Source organism: Nycticebus coucang, chromosome 2, assembly GCF_027406575.1.
Source record: "Nycticebus coucang isolate mNycCou1 chromosome 2, mNycCou1.pri, whole genome shotgun sequence".
Lineage (NCBI taxonomy): Eukaryota > Metazoa > Chordata > Mammalia > Primates > Lorisidae > Nycticebus > Nycticebus coucang.
In genome coordinates, this window is record NC_069781.1 from 183,861,061 (window position 1) to 183,882,404 (window position 21,344).

A 21,344-nucleotide genomic window follows, 5' to 3' on the forward strand; every position below is an offset into this window, starting at 1 on the left:
AATGCCTCACACTTTTTTATTCTGAGGCTGTTTTCCTCCGTTTCCCAGCCCTACAGTTCAGCCTTGGCATGAGGCGCCCTGGCAGGTAGTGCTGGAGGTGGCCCACTCTTCAGGGCGGGTGAAGGGGGCCATCATGCCTGGACACACAGAGTGCCGAGGACCGGAGGGGAGACAGGGCAATGTGCTGGGTCAGGGCTGGAAGAGCCAGGGGCTGAGCCCAGACTCCCATGGAAAGTGGAAACGGGGAACCCACCTCATGTCCCCATGGAGTAGCAACTGAAGTGACTGAACTGGCCCCACTGTGGGGACTGCGTGACAACTGGCCCAGCTCCACTTGGATGCTCTTCTCTGCCTCCACAGCCTCCTGTCACAGCCCTGTCTCATCACCAACCTTAGGATATGGATCCCACCCACCAGGCCCTGGTGTGGAGTGCTGGACTCTGGGCAAGTTCAGCGGGGAGACCTGAGACTGCAGACCCCAGGCCTTGGGGGTGAGAGCCGGGCAAGAGCAGGGGCAGGGACATGGACCCTTAGAACTCTGCCATCTTGGAGGCCCTTCCTACTCCTGGGTCCAGGCAGCTGTTAGTGGGGCCAGGAACACTTCTCCGGGACAGACTCTGGTGGTGTCAGACATTTTCCCAACTTGTCACAGCCTGGGGGTGCCCAGTTCTGGGAATTGAAAATTTAGGAAAGGAACACAGTTACTCCCTGTACTTTTGGACTTTGTGGGAAAGGAACACAGTTACTCCCTGTACCTTTGGACTCTGGCAGTAAGCAATATTCAAATGTTTGTCATGCCCAGGCCAGCACCCCCCTCAACTGGCTGTAGTGAGGAGAGAACATTTGTGTCCATCAGAGTGTGGGCGCAGGGTCCTCTGCCTGAGGACAGGTGTGTAGGTAGACAGCAGGGTTGGGGAGCCTTGTAGGCCTCAGAGGCCCTGAGATGGGGACCTGTTGTCCTCCTGTGAGTGCACAGGTCAGCCGCTTAGGTGTCCCTTCTGTGGTGAGACTGGATAGGCAGGCACCTGGCCCCTGCCCTGCTGTAAAAGATCACCTACAGGTGAGCCACACCTGTGGCCCTGGATAAGTCCATTTGCCCTCAGTGGTCCTCATTCCTTGGAGAATCCTCCTGACTCTGAGATAGTGTTTTCCAGTACAGTGGCCACTGCATACCCCCAGTACTTTCTCCTCAGGGCATGTTCACTGCCACATCAAGACCAGCTGTGCAAGACAGACAGCAGCAGGCACCCAGCAGCACCTACAGCTGTGATTTGGCCTCACCCTGCAGAGACGATGGCCCACAGCAGCCTGCACTGGCTCCAGACCCGGGTCTATAGGGCCTGGCATTTCTCGGGTTGTCCAGCCTGGGAGGGCTTAGACGCTGGCTCAGCTATCTCAGTTGTGCTCTGCTGGCTCTGGGACTCCCAGGAGCAATACCGTGGACAGGTGCAATACCTGTCTTTGTCATGCAGTGAGGGTCACACAGCAGCAAGAGGTAGATATGACCCCTCCAGAGACACAATCAAGGCCTGTCCCTGTTGGGAGCCATGTCACTGGCTGGGAAATGACACGTGTGGCTATTCACACCCCACCTGTGTGGTCCTGACCACAGCAGCCCCCGGGCTGGATGAGCAGATGTGCCCATCTTGGCTCAGACACAGCTTCCATGAAATTCCCAGGCACCCATACTCATCTCCCATCATCTGATGTGACCAGGCTGTTTTTCCACTGAGAGTGAACGTGGCTTGGTCTCCTTGGGCTATGAGCTCTATCAAGGTATGGTGTGGACCTGCCTGAGGAGGCTGCACAGAGACTTGGGGATGGCCTGGCAGGAGGGAAAAACAATGGGGGCCACCAAGTGGGCCCTGGAGCCACTCCTGCACACAGCAGAGCACTACATACCTACTTAGCACCCACCCCTGGCAGGGCAGAGCCTGTGGATGCAGGAGGTACTGTGGGGCCTCCACACCAACAAGGGGATGCAACCCCACCTGTGGGTTGTGGGTCATGGGTTAAGGGTTGCCTGGACCCTCAAGTTCCCTGTTCTGACCCTGACTCCTTAGGGAGGAGGACAGAGGCCGTGTGGCCACAACTGTCCCTGGACCTGTGGCCCCTGACCTTGTCCCCTTTGGATCTTGGAGCAACCCCTGAGGCACTGGGCTGTGACACCCCGCACCCCCTCATCTGTGTCTGCACAGCCTGGTGCTCAGGGGCAGAAGGCCCAGTGAGGTTGGCAACAGCCTGGGCCCAGGCATGGCTTCCTAAGGACAAGCTACTTACCATGACTGCCTGATTGCACACATTGAGCTGGGGCTGCCCAGGGACCAAGGCCTCCTGGTGCTGCTGGATGACTGGGGTGATTCTGCCAAGGGCATTCAGGTACTCAGCACTGGCAAAGCTAAAGAGAGCAAGCACTGTCACATTCTAGGCTTACACTCAGGGTAGGGCAGCTGAGGGTTGCAGGCAACACAGTCACTGTGGACTCAGGGCTCCTGCCGCTGACCCTGCGTCTCCCTGGGATGGGCAGGTGGCACCATAACTGTTCTCTCCTCAGACTTACAGGCCAGGGGGAATGATGACCCAGGGACTGAGCCTAACAGAGAGGCAGGGAATACAGCTGTGCCCTGCCCTGTCCCCATAAGGGAGTGGGCCAAGGAGCAAGCCAAGGAGCTGTGGGTGGGAGCCTGGCCCCATGAGCTGGGCCTCCATGCCAGCCTGTGCAGTAAGCAGTACCATTTGGACCATTCTCAAACATGGCACACACTGTGTCATCACAGAAGTGCCATCATCCCACTGCAAGATTTAGAAAGTTCAGAGAACAGCGCCGGCAGTTCTGAAGACCCCATACAAGGTGCCATCTGACTCCTTTCTTTTCACAAAAAAACACTCTGAATAGCTCCAAGCTGCGTCACAAGGTCCGCGTCAGTGACATCACACCTTGGTGCTGTGTCACTGCAGCAGTGTGGTGACATCCTTTGGAATGAAGTCATTCTGCCATTTAGAACCATTTCTAGGCCAGGTGTGGTGGTTCACACCTGTAATCCCAGCAGTCTGGGAGGCTGAGGTGAGGGGATCCCTTGCGCTCAAGAGTTTTAAGACCAGCCTGAGCAAAAATGAGACCTTATCTCCACTAATAGAAAAACTAGCCAGGTGTTATGGCAGGTGCCTGTAGTCTAAGCTACTTGGGAGGCTAAGGCACCACAGCACTCTACCCAGGGTGACACAGTGAGACTCTTGTCTCAAAAATGAAAAAAAAAAATTTTTTTTCTAAAATTGTCAACAAGAACATAAAAAGATGCTCAGTGTCACCTGTCGTCAAGGAATGCACATGGAATGTGAAGAGATGCCACTTCATACCTTGGCATGTGCTGTAACAAGAGCCTGGCTGAGCTCAGTGTTGCAAGGACCATGGGCCACCACAGCCCCCCCTCAACTGCTGGTGGGGATGCAAATGGGTGGTCACTCGGGGAGGCAGTTTGTGGTTTCTCACAAAGCTAGACCTGGGGCTACCACGTAACCCCAGCCATATCCTCCCAGGTTTGGGCTCCAGAGGGCTGAAAGACATTCTGCGTACCCAGGAGCCACCACCACACCCTGTCTGCATGACAGCCAGATGCCCTTCACAGTGACCAGTGGGCAAGTTATTCCCATTCAGACTGGGAACAGTGCTCAGGGTAGGGATGGATGTCATGAAGGGCACATGAACGAGACTGTTGAGAAGATACCAGCCCCGGCCGCAGACAACTCCAGGCACTCCAGCAGCCCTCAGTCCTAGGCTGTACTCCAGGAGGGAACCCCACTGCACAGGAGCACCACTGGGTGTGCAGGTGCTCTCCAGGAGCCTTGGGGATGAGCTGCCCACCTGTCAGGGGTTGGTTTTCAAAGACTTACGTACCCCCCAAGTCAGGTCCACCCCCAAAGCCCTGCCAACATGGGCAGTGTGATCTGACCCTCCCACTGCCAGGGATGCCCAGACCCCTGGAAGCAAGATGGGACCTGCAGGATCCTGGTGGTGGATGCGGCAGGCTCTAGCCCTCCCTGATGGTCCCAGTATCAGCTCCAGCCCAGTAGCCTCCTGGGAGAGCCCACCCTCTGCCCCCTAGCCCAGGCCCTCCGCCTGACACCTACAGACTGGGTAAGCTTTCAGCGCCAGAACCTTCCCTATAGATCAGTGGTTCTCAACCCAGAAGCAACACATGACACGAACAGGATTATATCTGCTTGCCCTCTGCTGCTCTTGCTGGCCCTGTTAGGACTAGAATCCAGAGAGCGACTTCCTGGTGGGTCTGGGCCTGGCAGGTTTGTGTGCCCAGTGCCCCAGGCTCTGGCCTAAGTACCTCTGCAGGCTGTCTGGTTTCATGTGCATTTTCAATCCAAAGGAGGGTCTCAGATGTGTTCTTGTCTTTGTGGGATTCTAGCCTTGACCTCACCTGGAACCAGCCAGAGCCCTGGCCTCACCCACCCGTGAGCTGCAGCTCCCTATAAAGTGACACACGTTTGTGTCTGAGGAGCAGCCACAGGTAAGTGTCTACATCAGAGCGTCTGGCCCAGGACAGGTCCCTCCTGGTGCCCCTCTAGGGGAGCTGTGCCTAGCTGGCCGGGGTGTGCTTTAAAATAACTGCACTTAAGGCTGGGCATTGTGGCAGGTGCCTATAGTCCCAGCTACTCCTGGAGGCTGAGGCAAGAGGACTGCTTGAGCCCAGGGGTCTGAGGTTGCTGTGAGCTATAATGCCATGGCTCTCTAGCCTGGGGTGATAGAGCGAGACTGTCTTAAAAACAAAAAACTCCCTAAATCCTCCACACTTTCCCAGCTATGAGGCATCATGGGGAGGAAGGTAGCCTGGCCTAGACTGTGTGTCCCTCTGCCCAGCAAGGAGCAGGCCACAGTGGCCCCCCAGAGAAGTCCCCTGGGGAACGGATGAGCCAGTGGGGTGGCACAAATCCACACTTTAACAGGCCAACAGAGGGAGGGTGTAGTGGTGGCCTTGTGTCCTGATTGTGGCTGCGACCTGCTCCCTGTCACCCCGACAGTGTTTCAGAGTGGGGTTGCTGGTCTGTGGGGGCTGCTGGTCTGTGGTGGCTTCTGTGGGGAGCTGGTCCCCACCTGGGGCACTTGTTACTGCATTTCGGGCTGTCTTGATCTGGGGCACTCTCACCCCTTCTTCACTTTAGTCATGGGTGCAGGAAGCCCATTTCCAGCCAGCTCACACTGTTAGGGCACTGGCTTCTATAGCTACCATCCTGGGCTTCTGAGCTGGACATTTTGGTGGGACAGAGGGGGCTTGAGGGCTCCCTGGTGATGTGTCAGGGTAGACCTTGGCAGTGGCACTGCTGCCCTATGTCCTGTGCTGGGCTCTGCTCCTGCCATATCACCTCCCCAAAAATGAGGCCCGTCCAGAAGCAAAGCACACAAGCAGTCCTCAGGCCTGGCCTTGCCTGGGGTAGCCACTCCTCCAAGGCCTACATTACCCTAGGACCAAGTCCATGAAGCCTGGACACTGGGGAACTCCTAGTTGGGCGTCCTTGGCCCCTCAGGATATGCAGGAATTGGGTGATGCCCGTCCCACCTGGGGAGACTGGGAGAAGCTTCTGGGTACCCAGCCCAGGGAGAGGAGGGAGCTGGGCATGGGGATGGGAGGCTGCAGGGCACAGCTGGCTGCTGGGGGTAAGGGTGGCTGTGTGGCTCCTAAGGAATTGCTGATGGGGATGTGGGCTTGGCGGAAAGTGCCAGAATCACTCTGTGATGAGAAAAATATCTGAGTGGGCAGGAGGCTGCTTCTGGCTGAGCCCACAGGCATCCCCCACCCCAACTCACCTGAGCGGGTACCTCTCCCCAGGGTCTCGACCCAGGTGGAAAATGAGGGGCAGCTGTGTGTGCTCCTCCTGGGTGTGCGTTGTGACTCCCGAGACGTTCTGCCCAGGACAGAAGTCCACGCCCTGCAATGGGAGGCAGGAGGGAAGGTGAAGGTGTCCCCTATGCTGCCTCTTGCAGGAGGCTTGATGCTGAAGGGGTGAATGGACATACACAGGGGAGGGGTGAAGCTCCCTGTCTACGACCCCTGAGCTGCCTTGCAGACATGCCTGTCCACCCCCAAGTTCATATGTACCCCTCTTCTGAGGGGCAGGTGGGTGTATATTTTAGCTAGTCACATATCTCGATGCCACTAATTTCACAGGGGAAAGCCCTGTCTGTCGAGCTGGAGAAGGTGAGAGCACCTCCCAGAGTCATCGGGGAAGTATGGAGGACAGAGCTGACCACAGGACCCCAGACACAGATTAACCTGCTCAAGAAGAGGCCAGGGTTTAAAAACAATCCTGAATGGCTCGGCACCCGTAGCTCAGTGGGCAGAGCGCTGTTCATATACACTGAGGAATGCAGGTTTGAACCTGGCCTGGGCCTGCTAAACAACAATGATAACTACAACAATAAGAAAAATAGCCAGGCACTGTGATGGGTACCTGTTGTCCCAGATACCTGGGAGGGTGAAGCAAAAGAATTGCTTAAGCCCAAGAGTTTGAGGTTGCTGTGAGCTGTGATGTCATAGCACTCTACCAGGATGACATACTGGACTCTGTCTCAAAAAAAAAAACAAACGAAAATACCCCAACAAAAACAACCCTGATCAACGTAGTCAAGAAAATAGAGGAAAATCTCGGGAAGTAAGTAATAAGCTCAGGCCCAGGCTGTAGTCAGAACCTCGCACACCGCATCTGGGGTCAGATGCACACCTGAACAGGGGCCAGGTGCAGGGTCTGTGACATCAGCTTGGCCTGGTGGGTAAACTACCTCCTGACCTGGCCCACGAGTGTCCATAAATTTCCTATAGCTGCCCCAAGTCCATGCTAGAAAAGAGGGGACCTCATCCTAAGTGCCTCACAGCAGCCAGGAGTGGATACCAACGTGGGTTTTTAAGTGGGTGACCTTTTGATCTCCTGAGTGGACCAGCTGGAGAACAGGTGTGAACTACATGGCCAGAGAAAAAACCACATAGACCCTGAACAGATTGAACAGTTAATGGGGTCGTCTAGACAGATGACTCAAATTATAGTTTGGATGCAAATCAAGTAAGCTTTTAATTAAGATCCCACTCATTTGAGCAGAATTTCTCTCTGGGAGAGCTCTTGCCTTCCCCGGGGCAGCAGCACCTTTCCCCGCCTCAGGGGCTCAAGAGCCCAGGCCCGGGTTCTAGGCAGGATTCCATAAAGGAGGAAGGCGGGTATGGTTCCTCATCCACCCCGAGCTTGAGATGAACCATGGTACACATGGCCCCAGGCCCTCGGAGTCTCACTGTCACTCAAGGAGAGCAGTGGTTTCATCGTAGCCCACTGAGCCTCAAACTCCTGGGCTAAATCGATCCTCCTGCCTCAGCCTTCCAAGTAGCTGGGCACAGGTGTTGCAACACACCCCAGAGGCAGCACAGCCCTGCCCGGCTGACCCCCCCTGCCTCTGCCCTGAGCCCCGTACCTGTCTGAACTCCTCCCAGGAGTTGGTCCAAGTCCAGAAGTGAGCCTTGTACTGGCCCAGAGTGACGGCCATCAGTGTGTTGCCACGGTAATAGAATATTGGCCTGTTGGGCAGGGGAGGGCTACGTAATGTCGGCAGAGATACACACTCCCTCACGGGACTCTTGGCCACATGTTGGGAGCTGCTCACGCTGCAGGCCAAGATCACAGCTGATGTTTTATAGGCCCCTGTCAGGCTCATGCTAGAGTCAGATCATGGGAAAAGTGGACAGGCCAGGAGGCTGCCAAAGTGGCCATGGGCAGGGGGTAAGGCTGCAACAGATGGGGTACCTGTCACAGGGGACCCAGGATGGAGCCAGCACATTCTTTGCCCAAGGTAAGCAAACTCGGGGCCGGGTTTTTTTTTGTGCAGTTTTTTTGGCTGGGGCTGGGTTTGAACCCACCACCTCCGGTATATGGGGCCAGTGCCCTACTCCTTGAGCCACAGGCACCGCCCTCGGGGCCGGGTTTTAAGAGGACAAATCCTCCCTTCAACTGGAAGCCACCTGTGCCGGGCCCTCTCATCTTCTATTTTGTTATTTAGCTTTTAAAATCCATGTCCCTTCAGAGCCACCTGGCAAGCTCAGTTTGCCTGAGCAAAGTGGTAGCTGGTCTCAGGCAGAAAGAAATGGACTTGGGCATGAAGACTGGGCACAAGGCAGGTGTGGGATGGGCCAGGGATGTGGGAGGCAGAGGCATAGGGCCTCCCTGCCTGGCCACATGATGCCTTCTGGGACCCAGGGCGCCCCTTGGGTCCAGAGTCCTCCGCTACAAACTTCCCCACACCCCTCTCTGTCCCCTGGGCTGAGCACGAGCACTCCTGTGTCCAGGATCCAACCCACCTGTCCACCAGCCGGCCTAGCAGCAGGGTGGGGAGGAGGTCCAGGCCATCTATGGTTCTGTCACTGGGTGGCTCTAGGCCTGCAAGGGACAGGCTGGTGGTGAAGAGGTCCATGGCGCTGCCCAGCTGATGGCTCACCTGAAATGGACGTGGCAGTGACCCACTTGGGACGCTGAGACCCCAGGTGTGAGTTGTCACAGAAGCACATACCCTGTGGAGGGGACTCAAGCCAGGACACAACCTCGCTCTAGGGCCCTCCATGGAGAGGACACAGCAGCACAACCCCACCTCGAGGCCCACCTGTCCCAAAATGGACACCAGCATCATTTAAAACTGGACACTGAAAGCCTCTGTGAGCTTTGCAAACCAGGTCACAGGTGTAGATAGCTAAAGTCCCCATAACCCCCAAGAGTGATACGGAAGCATGGCTGGGGCTGGACAGGACCCAGCTAAGTGGGCAGCTCTGAAGGGCTGGCAGGAGATGGCCCTCCTGGAGTGGCCCTCTGGGTGATAAGCTATAACCAGGGTGTGCCTCTCAGGGCTCCACCTCCTTGGGGGCCAGCCAGGTTCCTTCACGAGGTCACTGTCCTTGTGACCTGCAGTTGGTCGGTGAGGAGAACGGGGTGGAAGGAGACAGACCCCTGCCCACCAACCATAGTCCCGGGACAGCACCGCAGGCATCACCCCGCCCACTGCTTCCAGGGCCTCGCACACCCATGCAGCTCAGAGGGCATTTCCTGTCCCTACTCATGGGGACCCTCCCCACCTGGCTTGGTTGTGGCCGATGGAGACCATTCCTACTGTCACACAGACGTCTCACGAAATGAGCAGAAGCTGCTCGGCCATTCGGGTCTGTTGCGCCCAGAGCGGAAGGGAACCATGAAAGTCAACAAAGAATCCTCTGCAGCCTTCACAGGGGAGGGAGGACCCAGGGCAGCCAGCAGCAGGTACCAAGGTGGGTTTTAAAGTGGGTGACCCTAGCTGGGCGCTTGTAGCTCAGTGGCTAGGGCGCTAGCCACATACACTGGAACTGGTGGGTTTGAATCCAGCCTGGGCCAACTACCACCAAAAAATAGCCAAGCATTGTGGTAGGCACCTGTGGTCCCAGCTACTTGGGAGGCTGAGGCAAGAGAACTTAAGCCCAAGAGTTTGAGGTTGCTGTGAGCTGTGACACCACAGTACTCTACCGAAGGTGATAAAGTGAGATTCTGTCTCTAAAAAATAAACACATAAATAAAAAAAATAAATAAAGTGGGTGACCTTTTGATCTCCTGAGTAGACCAGCATTCTTCAGAGCTTCCAGAGAGATTTGGGTTTTTGGAGGGGGGTGGGTGTTTGCTTTTTAGGACAGAATTTTTTTAAAAAGTAGAGGAAAGAAAGAGATCCAGATATTCTTTCCATCTGGAAAAAAAACAGAGAGATTGTGGGGAGAGGGGCTGATGTCTGACACAGTGTCACAGGGAGAAATGAAAACTCCTGACTCACATGTGGGGCCTTTAGGGAAGCTTGACCCATCATCGGCCCCTGGGGACAGCTCTGAGGCCATATAGGCTTTTAAGGTCTAACTTGAAACCAAAGGCTACGATTAATAGTCACCTGCCAGGAGCGGGGACGGGACAGCTACATGTCTGAACCTGGACAAGTGTTAGGTGTCTCAGTGAACTCAGGCCTGACCCTGCCTCACTCTGTCTCATTTTGTGCCTCTGGGGGATGGCAGGAAGAAGCAGCCAGGCTCTGGAGAGATGCGTTTTCTCCCTCAGGGAGCTGGACAGAAGGGTGAGGGTCTTTCTCAGCTGGGCATGCTGTGGGGACTGTGGGGGGTATAGAAGGACCTGAACCACAATCACGGAGCCACTGTGTGCCAGCTGCATTGGCTCCTTACCCAGTGAGCAGGGACCCTACCAGGTCTCTCTTAGACATACAAAGTGTCCTGAGTCTCAGGCCATCATCAGAGCATCACTCTGTGCAGGCACCCTCATGTGTGGTCAAGTGGCTAGTCTTTGCCTACAGGGTGACAGCACTGGGGACAGAGAGCTTGGGGTGCAATCCGAGGTGTCCCACACAGGGTGCCCCGCCCCCTAGCCATACTTCTCCTGGAGGATGCAGTTGCTGCCATGGCTAACCCCTGCCTTTCAGATGGAGCCAGCCTATAGCTGCCTGGCCAGGAATTGGGGATGGGGTGGGGGGATCCTTCAATCTGCAGGACCTTGGTGACAGGAGGTGACCCAAGAGTCTCAAGTCAGAGGGTCCTGAGGAGGGGAGGCCCAGCTGGCCTCTGGGAACTATTGGTAGGGGCTACCCCAAGCCCAGTTTGCTGCTGGGGACACAGGAGACTGTCTCAGGCATAATGGGCAAGCAAGTGGGCTCTGGGGCTAGATGCCTGGGTTCTGTGCCCAGCTCTGCCCACTACCTAGGGGCCTCAGTTTCCTAAGGCTGGGTGAAGGGAAGAAGGGAGAGAAGGCCTGCCCATGGTTGGCAGAACAGTAGCCCTCTGGAATGCGCAAGCCCCAATCCCTGGACCCTGTGAATATGTGACCTCACTTGACAAAGGCGAGTCAAGGTGGCCAATCAGCTCTCCCTAAAACAGGGAGCTTTGCCTGGAGTATCCAGGTGGCCCAGTGTAATCTCTGGGTCCTTAGACATGGAGGAGGGAGGCAGGAGGCCAGGGCCACACCGCTGGCTCTGAAGGCAGAAGGGACATCCGAGCCCAGGGATGTGGATGCCTTGCTGGAGAAGTGCGAGCCAGCCCTGCCCACACCTTGTGTCTGGCCCCTGAACTGAGAGTCAGCGTGTGTTTTTAAGGCCACCACTTTAGGTTATTTGTCCCAGAGGCCCAGGAAGTCCCGATACCCACTGTGGGCTTATGTGGACAGACCACTTGAGTTGCTGCCAGGGCTGAGAACAGTCACCTCCACCTTGGGGTGGCTCCTCAGGACGAAAGAGCCCAAGACGATGGGGACACACTCCTGACATCAGTTTCGGCACCTCAAGGCCCAGGGGACTCAGCCAAGGGCCATCTGTCTGGGGCTGGGGGCTGGGGGTGAGTGAGCTGCATGGCACAACAGTGATCCAGGCTGGGGATGGCAGAAGGACACACACCTGGTAGGGCCAGGCCACGTTCCTTCCCCGTGGACACTGCACACAGACATCAGTGATACTTGGTGAGGCTGCTGCTGCGTTCACAGAACACTGGCCTGACAAAAGGACTTTGAAAAAAAAAAAAATACTCTGTGGCTAAATCAGTTTTAAAAAACTTGGCTTAGGCTGGGTGCAGTGGCTCACGCCTGTAATCCCAGCACTCTGGGGAGGTCAAGGAGGGCAAGTCATCTGAGCTCAAGAGTTCAAGACCAGCCTGAGTAAGAGCAAGACTCTGTCTCTAAAAAAAAAAAAAATAGCTGGGCATTGTAGCAGGTGCCTATAGTCCCAGCTACTCAGGAGGCTGAGGCAAGATCACTTGAGCCCAAGGTTTGAGATTGCTCTGAGCTGGGACACCAGGGTATTCTACCAAGGGCAACAAAGTGAGACTCTGTCTCAATAAATAAATAAATAAAGCTTGCTCCATACCCCTTCCGGAAGTTCATGGTACCTAGTGGCACACTGAAGCCCCTGATAAGTCCTGCAGAGAAGTACACGGACTGGACCACAGAAGCCACCATCCCTCATAGTAGTTACCCATACCCCACGTGACAGCCCATGGAGACAATATCTGGTGCCCACACAAGCCTTTCTATCCCTGATGGACAAGGCAACACAGCACCCCACACTCCCTGAGAAGGCCCAGGTTTTAAGAGGAGGGGTGAGGAGGCCACAGTGCTTCAAGGCAGGACAGAGCAAGTAGGACAGTGATGGGTGTGAGCTCTGTACCCAGGATGGCCACAGGCCTGGACTGGAGGCCTTGCAGAGATGGGGCTGGCCCTGGCTTACCTGGGCTGCAGGGATGTGTCCTGGCCACCATGCGATTGCCGGCTCCCTCATCCCACCTTCAAATGTGGTCTGCTTCCCACACAGAAAGGGACCATTGCTGCCACCTTGGAGGAGAAACACACTTATGAGACCACCTCCAGCTGGAGCCACATGGGACCCTCAGGAACAAGGCCTGACCCGGCCCCTCCTAGGTGTCACTGCTGAGTCATGAGACTTGCCAAGGAGACACAGGCCAGACTGGGAGCTCCAACCTCACAGCAAGGTCAGAAAGCCAGAGGATGGGTCGGGCCAGGCTCGGGTCTCAGATGCTCTGCAGGTCTCTGAGAGAAAAGGGGAATACATGCCCCAACAAAGACTACTGTCCAGAAAGAGAAACTGATCCACTTAATTGTACTCCTGGCCGGGCTCATGGCTCGCACCTGCGGTCCCAGCACTGTGAGAGGTTTTGGCAGGAGGACTGCTGAGCCCAGGAGTCAGAGGCTGCAGTAAGTTGTGACCATACCCCTGCACTCCAGCCCGGGACAGAATGAGGCCCTGACTCTAACAACACCGAAAACCACCTTCCCAGTGACAGAGGCTGCCAGGATGCACTGACACGCTCAGGGAGTGCTTCCTAGACGCTGACGTCTACAGCTGCCCAGTGTGTCTGGGGAAGGGGCTTTAGTTAAAAGGAGCCAACTCCTGGGCTCTGACAGTCGGGAAAGCTCCCTAGCTGCATGTCTGACAAACCCTTGACCACACCTGAAGCAGGTGGCAGCTGTCAAAGGGCCAAGCCCAGCCCCGGTGGCAGCCCTGTCCTCAGCTTACTCCCAGAAGACGGGCAGGGCTCCAGGGTCCTACAACTGGGTGGGGCCTGCATGAGGGACCAGATGCTGCTCCTGCAGATGACTGGCTAAGGTGAAAAACAGGGAAAAAAGAAACAAAGCAGGGTTCTTCTGGCAATAAGAAAGTGAGCACTCTACTGTCCTCGAGGCGGGTGTAAAAGTCACCTGGCTCATTCCTCTGTCAACATCCTGACCCGTCTCTATGTGTCAGCATGGGAAGAGCTCAAAACAGAATGTCCAGGGCTACTCCATTCAGCTAACATGCCACTAAAACCTGCCCAGCAGGACTCAGCCGTGCGCCAGGGAGGGCTCCGCTCACGCACCACAGGGACGAGGAAGGAAACACCACACAGACAGTGGCTGCTTCTGGGGAAGGATGCCCAGGGCTCAAAGACGTCTACGTTCTACTTCTTTTGTTTTGTTTCCTCTTCTCCTTATTTTACTTTTTGATGTTCTATTTCTGAAGCTGGGTGGTGGGTACAAGGGTTTTCATTTTATTATTTATATCTTACAAATAGGCATGTAAACTTTCTCTGTTTGTATGAAATAGTTCATAATTTAGAAATTAAGACTAAGTTAGCTGAAGTCCAAAGCCTGGACCCTTGGGAGCCTCAAGGACTGTGGTTGGTGGTCACAGGCAGCCTGGGGAGAAACCCCCTGGGCTTGCCATGGGGCAGCAGCTGGTGCAGCCCAGCCCTGTCCAGAACCTCCTTCCCAGAGTCACCAGGCCCTTTCCAGGGAGGCTGTAGGCAGCCTGGACTCACTCTGGCAGCCCCACCCCTTTCTGGGTCCGTGTGCTGTGGGAGCCTGCGTGAAGACCAAGCTGGCCTAAGGAGGGGTGTTGATGTGAGATGTGTTGCTGGAGCCCTGGGCCAAACCATGCCACAGGCTGCCCCTTTGCCAATGTGTCTCTTTTCCAGCCTGAGTCAGCAATACTGGGCTGTCACTTGAAACCCTGAGGCCCCCACAGAATCCCAGGCTGCAGGGTCCCCAGCATGAGCTTGACTCAGGGTCTGTTGTGTGGGGACAGGAAGGATCAGTCACCTCATGAAGTGGCCAACCCACGCCACCCAAGAAGAGAAAGGGCTAAGATGTTCAATCACAGCAGTGACAAGACAGGGCCCTGGGTGTTGGCAGGAGGCCCCCTGCATGGGAGGCCCAGAGTCCCTGCCAGTTGCGGGTGAGCAGGCCATGCTCACAGACATGCAGCTAGGTGGTGTCCAGTCCCCCAAGCCCCCGGCCCATGCACAACCCCCCTCCCCAGGCACTATCAGATGGCCCCCCTCCCCAGGCATCATCAGATGGCCCCTCTCCTGCCCAGGCACCATCAGACAGCCCCATGCCTCCTGCCCCCAGGCACTAGCAGATGCCCCCCTCCCACCCAGGCACAGCCCCCTTTTCCCAGGCACTTTCCCAGGAAGATGCCCTTTCCTGCCCAGCATGTCGCCTCCCAGCCTCCTGTCTCCAGGGCTGCTACTGAGTCTTGGGAGGTGTGTGACCTCTCTCAAAACACACCCCACCCCTGTACCACCTTCGACTATAGCTTCTCCCCTCCTCTCCTCTGCAAACTCAAATCCACTCCAGCCTGTGGGCCAGGCCGGGCAGGAGGGCCACGGGCCTTCTAGGACATCCACCCTCCCTGGATGTTGGGGGCTCCTCCCAGGCCCGTGGGGCTGGCCAGCACACTTGTCCTGAGATAAAGCCTTCTGTGTAGATGGCAAAAGGGGGAACGGTGGACACTCACCTTGGCTGGGAGCGGAAATGAGGGCAGCTCCATTATCGGACGTGAAGAATACAAACGTGTTCTCCCCAATGCGTAGGTCCCGCAGAAGGTCCAGTATTTTCCCAACACTGTCGTCAATCTCCCGGACGGCATCCCCATACCTGTGGGAAAGGTGAGTTTATCAGGTGGTCACAGGACCAGTGCAACTAAAACAGCATATGAAATCATGACTTCACAGACAACCAAGTGAAATGGGTCTGCTTCCCAGGAGAGGAGGAAAAAAAGCTCGAGTTTCAATTCATGTAGCTTGTTATGGGCAGAAGACACCCTACTACAGTCAGCCTCCTGCTAACCCTGGGCCAGCAGTTTCAAAGAGGCTAAGGAGTTTTGGTCTTTTTCTACGAGAGGTACTAAGTATAATGGCACTGAGTGTCCTGTCCATGGAGGTAACCAAGCACAGCTGAAGCCCCTCCTAGTCTGCATTTCTCGGACCAGGGACTCACCGCCCTCGCTGACTGGTACCCAGGAAAGGCTTAGAAGCGTAAACAGGTGCGTGTGTGGCGTCGATGGCCCAGTAGAGAAAGAAGGGGCGTTGCTGTGCCTGCTGCCTCTTAATAAAGTCCAAGGCTTCCTGCAGAGAAGGCCACACTCTTGGTCCCAGCCCTGCAGGTATTGGCCCCATTCTGCAGAGAGCTGCCCAGCTGGATGCAGGTGTTTGTTACCTGTAAGTAGATCTGGGTGAGATTGGCTTCCCCAGTCTTCAGATTAATTGGAAATTCTTCATAAAATCTGAAAACAATACAGATCCAGACATCGGAATTTATTTATTTTTGTTGTTGTTGTTATTGTTGCCTTTGGTAGAGTGCTATGGTGTCACACCTCACAACAACCTCAAACTCTTGGGCTTAAGTGATTCTCTTGCCTCAGCCTCCCAAATAACTGGGACTACAGGTGCTCAGCTATTTTTGTTGTTGTTGCTAGTGTTGTTTAGCAGGCCCGGGCCAGGTTCGAGCCCACCAACCCCAGTGCGTGTGGCTGGTGCCGTAACCACCAAGCATGGGCGCCGAGCCCAGACATCAGAATTTAGATGGAGATTGCTCCCTTCTCCTTAATTTAACTGGCAAAATCATGGGCCTCATGTAAAAGGAGAATGGAGATGGCCTATTTACGAAACAAATCAAAGTGGAAGTGTGAGTTGCTCCTGAGATGCGAGGTCTTGTCTAGGATGGCGTTGGGGCTGAGACTGGGCATCCATATGCCCTGCCATGTGGGAGGCAGTGGGACAGACCAGAGAGAGTGGCAGAGACAGGTGCCCAGGCAGCAGGGTGACAGCTAAGGACATGGGGCTCTCCTTGAGGTGAGGAGAATGTTCTGCAGTTTACTGCAGTGGTGGCCATAAAACTCCTGAATCTACTGAAAACCGCGTCCCTCCAGGCTTTGGGGAGCTGTGGGGCAGTGAGCTACATCTCAATAGAAACTGTTATCTCAGATGAAGCACAGAGCTGGTCCAGCTTTGTGGTACACTCACGTGTAATGAAAACTCCCACCAGAAAGCAAACAAATAAACTAAGCCAACACAAAACTCAAGACAGAGTGCCGAATGCCAGAGGCTCTTCTCTGATGGATGTCCCCAAAGTTTAGGCAGAGGCTGGCCTTACAGGTGGGAAGGAAAGTCTTCTGTCATGCTGCTACCTCTCTGGACCTACCGATGCAGCCAACAGTTGAGCCTGGCCCCGGCAGATGGTCCAGCACCAGCGGGCGGCCGGCAGTCACCATGAGCAAAGCTGTGTGCATGTGACCCTGGGGTCTTTACGAGAGAGCCCAGACGAAAGCCCACTAGGGCTCTGGAGCGAGACTGAGACCACGTCTGGTCCAGGACTTGCAGCCCGTGGCCGAGACAGCCTATCAGAGCAAAGGGAGGAGGGCTGGGCACTGCCGCCAGGGCACGGGAGGGAGGGGCGGGCCTCTGTTACCTGCCGACCATCTCCCAGTCCCTGTACACAGGGATGTTGGGCCTGGCCCTGTTGTCATAAGGTCCAAAGTGGCAGTTGGGGGATCCAAACCACTCGTCAAATCCATGCTTCAAGGGGTGGAACTGGGGCCTGTGACCTAGATGCCTGGAACAGGAACCCAAGACACTTCAGGGACACACGTACATGCCAAAGTCCCAAGCAACAACATACCATCTTCACGAATATTTAGGAAAACCAGATGAGCACTCCCAGGGCAGGTGCACGCTAGGCCTGGGTACAGGGAGGTGTGAAGACCAAGAACCCCAGGCCATACCCCAGAAAGCACTGGTGCCCACTGGGGCTGGGGACCCTGCTGGGACTCAGGGAGGGGCCTTATAGGACAGCACACCTCAAGAAACCTTCCTCTGCCTGAGACTGTCTGAACCCTGCCTGGCCAGGCCCCATGCGCTCCCAACTCTGAGGGGGTGTGTAGAACCCCCATGTTTTCCCACCCGTGTTTTCTCTTTGGGTAGCTATGTATGTCTTTGCCCAGGTGGGACAGTTATTGTTGTGGGTGGGGCGTGCAGGGCCTACCAGCCCTCCCATGTCCCGTTGCAGGAGTGGGGCCATTATAGGGAACATGGCAGCGCCACATGAGCGACGGCCACAAATGCTCTCCAGGAACCAAGGTTCACCTGCTCTAAGGTGAGAGGGCCCCTCAGAAAGCAGCTGGCACCTGCAGGCCTGGGGAGCTTGGCCAGACTGGTGCTGTGTCCCACTTGCCCCTTCTCTCTGCCAATCTGGTCCCTGCAGGCCACAGAGGAGCTGGCGTGTCCCCCTTCCTTAAGCAGCCTGAGCCTAGAGGTGGTGACTCTGGTGGCCTCCTGCCCTGTGCTTGTCGGTCTGAGGAATGTTCCAGCTGCAGTTTGAAAGCCACATCCAGACCCTGGCAGAGGCAGCATGAGGCCTCCCCCCCACCATTCTGGGAGCCTGCATGGGGTCACTGTGGGGGGTCAGAGGGGCCACAGGGAAGCCCAGGCTGGTGGGCAGGATGGAGCCTACCAGTGAGTCTGGGGGCGGGTGAGTGCTGGGTCCAGGCCTGCGTCTCTTGTCATGATAGAGGAGGCTGTGTCTCAGTTGGTCCTGTGGCTGGCTCTTAAGTCCACTGGCTCCCCATCTTTTTGCTCCCAGGTGAGCACCTGCCTCTCCCTGACCTCCTGCATCCTAACCTCCAGCTCCATGCTGTGGCTCCATCACCTAGGTCTGCCCACACATGGGCTAAGTAGGTCACATGGAGCCCAGCTCTGTCCACACATGGGCTCGGTCGGGCACATGTAGGCCAGCTCTGTCTACACGCAGGCTCGGCTGAGCATGTGGAACCCAGCTCTGTCCACACGCAGGATCGGTAGGGCATGTGGAGCCCAGCTCTGTCCACATGTGGGCTCAGTTGGTCACACGTAAGCCAGCTCTGTGGCACTGGATCCAGATGAAGGAAGTCAGTGGAGACCAGATCAGGGACAGGATCCTACCTGCCTGAGGAGCCTCCTGAGGCCTATCTGGGACTCCCTGGGCACCACAGCCAGGCTGCTGCCTACTGCGCCAATCCCAAATTCATAATGAGCCACCCCCGCAGGGCCCACATGGCCCTGCTGCTCTGCTCTGGTCATCTGGAACCTTGGTGAGTACCACTGAGACAAGCTCCCTGTCCAGCCCTGACTGGGAACAGGAAGTTGCCACCCCAGGTGCAGGTCCCCAGTGCTTCCCCTAGGGTACAGCCTCAATAGGCTCTGACAGCCTTGGGGATGTCTGCTTGGGCTCCCCTGGGCTGACTTCAGCCTGACAGGTCAGCCGCCACTCTCCTCTGGTTCTCCTGGGAGCCACAGCTATCAACATCGGAGGAGACACTGTCCCCAGGGGGTGCTGACAGGAGGGGACACGGGCAGCCAGGCTGACACCACAGAGGGAAGAGTCACAAAGACTTCCAGATGGGTGGGGCTTGCTGGGGTGATGAGGGGAGGTGAACACCTGACATGATCCTTCCAGACTGCTTGGATGTTTCCAGGGAATAGAAAGAGAACGTTTCGTGTGCTGGAAACAGCGTAAACATGAAACGGCACAGCAACATAAGCTCCTGACATCCCCGTTACTGGAACCCAGGACTCACTCACTGGGTTATCTCCTACTTCCTGGTTGCTTCTAGGTTTAGAATCAAGTTTTCACCACGGCTGACACGTTGTCCTGTCTGGGATGACACTTGTGTGTGCAGTAATGTGGCTCTTCTGGTGACACTTTGGCAGGAGGCAACCCAGGGAACTGAATGGCCGTGACTGCGGCATGGGACATGGGCTCCTGAGTCAGACCCTGCATGGCAGCCCTGCTCATGGCTGATGTCCCAGGCTGGAGAGGCCCTGAGGTCCTAAACCCTGGCCCACACAGGAGTGCCGGAGACATGGAAATGGACCAGAGTTTTTGTTTCCTACCAAAGAAGTCTTCCTTGTTGGGGAACTTTCAGAACAGCCCCTTGTGAGGAAGGCTGAATGGGCTGTGCAGACACTCAGACAGGCCGGCACCGAGGGGACTCACCACTTGCCCACAATCTTGCTGACGTAGCCGGCTTCCTTCAGCAGCTCAGGCAGGAGGTGTTCCGAGCTCGGGATGCCACCCACGATCTCCTGCGGCGTGTATGCTGGAAGGGGAGCTCTGTGTGAGCCATGGCAGACATGGAGCAGGCAGCTCAGGACGCTACGCTCAGCGGACCCTGCCTGTCAGGATCAGCAGGCAAGGCCATACACAGCGCTTTCCAGCATTTTTCCAGGCATGCCTCACCGGGGTGGGGACCGAGAAGGCTGTGTCCTGCTGCCCACTCAGCCTCAGGCCCCATCCCTGATAGAGAGTCTGGCCAGGCTGAGTCTTGGGAATGTGCCACAAGTTCCCTGCTGCCCACCCTGTGCCCCCATCCTTCCCACATCCTCTTTCTTCTTGGGCCACTTGAAACCCTACTCTGTGAGACTATCCCTGGAGAACCCACCTAACCCGTCAAAGACTGTTTCCAGAATATCCACTGGCCCCATGCCCCCTGGATCCCTCCAGCCCGCTCAGCCCAATGAGTCAGAGCTTCTGGAAGGAGCAGCCTAAGCAGAATGGGCAGGCCTGTGTGCTGCTCTCCCCGGCCGGGCCAGTCGAGAGGTGCCTTGCTAGCTACTAAGACCCAGGTGTGGCTCCCAGCCCATTCTCCACCTGCCTGGCAAACAGTGCTTTGATGGAAGTGTTTCAATCTGTCTTAAAATCACACATGACAGAAATACAGCGTCATGGCCCTGCCACACCAAGGCCATCTCTAAGCAGTGGACTTTGACCCATGCCTCTTCCCACCCTGTGCCCATTTTGGTCCTCAGGCCCACACTGGCTATCCCTGAAGGGAGAGAGCATACCGTTTCTGGCATGGGCGTTGGTGGTATAGAAGCCGTTGCGGATGGGCAGCCGTCCTGTGAGCAGTGCCGCCCTGGCTGCAGGGAGGTGGTAAGAACAGAAACACGTGGGGGCTCGGTCAGACCCTGCAGCTCCATGAATATGCTCTTGTGCATGACCCCAGCTGGGTCATGGCAGCTGCTGACATGGCTTCCCATCCCTCCTGGCCCCTGATTGCCCACTGCACAAAAGGAAGTGTGGACCTCAGGTGCTGCTGCCCTGTTGCCATCCCCAAGGCCTGGCCTTGCCCGCCAGTCTCTGGGACACGCAGTGGATTTTGGATCCACATAGCCCCTTCCTTCCCCTTCACAAGTGACTCCTTTGGGGAGGAAGCTAGATGCCTCACCCTGCCCGCACATGGCCAGACATACCCATAGCTCCACTCCCTGAGCAGGACACAGCCAGTGACCTTGGGAGGCAGAGGCAGCACCTTTGACCTGAGGACCTAAGGACCTGGGCCGGGACCCAGTGGAACAGGCCCCACCTGCCACCCCTTTCAGACACCTTGGGAAACAGCAAGATGCTGCCTTCTCCGGGCCAGGGGCCCATGCTGACTTACATGGTGAGCACAGAGGGTTGGCAGAATAGAAGTTTGGGAAAAGTGTTCCTTCTGCAGCCATCCGGTCCAAATTTGGCGTCTCTCTGGAAGGTTCTCCATACACCCCCAGGTCACCCCACCCCATCTGTAGGGAGCAGGGGAAGCAGGGTGAATGCCTTTTGCTGCATAACTTCTGTCTAGGGGAGCCTCTGAGGGCTGACAAGAGCTTGTGTCATGAACAGTGGGAGTGAGCCCCTCATGCTCCCTCCTGCCCCAGCCAGGCAAGGGCAAACCCCACAGCTCCTGTGAGGCACAGGGCAGAGCTCTGCTGTCAGCCCCAGCTGGGCTGATTTTCACGCCACTTAGCAGAGGTGTCTCCGCCTGGCCTGGTTTGGCTATTTGCTCATAGGGGACTGGCGTCTCAGAATCCACACCTACTTTCAACATAAACATGCAAGGTCTTATGAGTCTGTCATGCAAATTCAGATTTCAAAACACGTGGTGCTGGGTGTCATGGTGGGTGTCTGCAGTCCTGCTACTCAGGAGGCTGAGGCAGGAGGATCACTGAGGC

The 21,344-nt window shown here is 56.2% G+C and overlaps 1 protein-coding gene across 3 annotated transcripts in view; it reads right to left on the minus strand.

The window, feature by feature from the left end:
* Positions 1-21,344, minus strand: part of GALNS (galactosamine (N-acetyl)-6-sulfatase) — a 26,578-nt gene continuing 5,234 nt past the window's right edge. Inside the window, exons 2-14 of one of the 3 annotated variants that reach the window (XM_053555005.1) lie at positions 20,795-20,918; positions 20,199-20,273; positions 19,351-19,453; positions 16,789-16,932; positions 15,538-15,604; positions 15,319-15,446; positions 14,837-14,976; positions 12,269-12,372; positions 8,346-8,482; positions 7,466-7,568; positions 5,816-5,937; positions 2,281-2,398; positions 1-669 (exon numbers count right to left, since the gene is read on the minus strand). In XM_053555005.1, the coding sequence (XP_053410980.1) occupies positions 583-669; positions 2,281-2,398; positions 5,816-5,937; positions 7,466-7,568; positions 8,346-8,482; positions 12,269-12,372; positions 14,837-14,976; positions 15,319-15,446; positions 15,538-15,604; positions 16,789-16,932; positions 19,351-19,453; positions 20,199-20,273; positions 20,795-20,918 (1,452 nt within the window). In that variant the 3' untranslated portion in view covers positions 1-582. The remainder of the gene's footprint in view (positions 670-2,280; positions 2,399-5,815; positions 5,938-7,465; positions 7,569-8,345; positions 8,483-12,268; positions 12,373-14,836; positions 14,977-15,318; positions 15,447-15,537; positions 15,605-16,788; positions 16,933-19,350; positions 19,454-20,198; positions 20,274-20,794; positions 20,919-21,344) is intronic. The other 2 variants (XR_008373216.1, XM_053555015.1) reach the window with 2 other exon arrangements.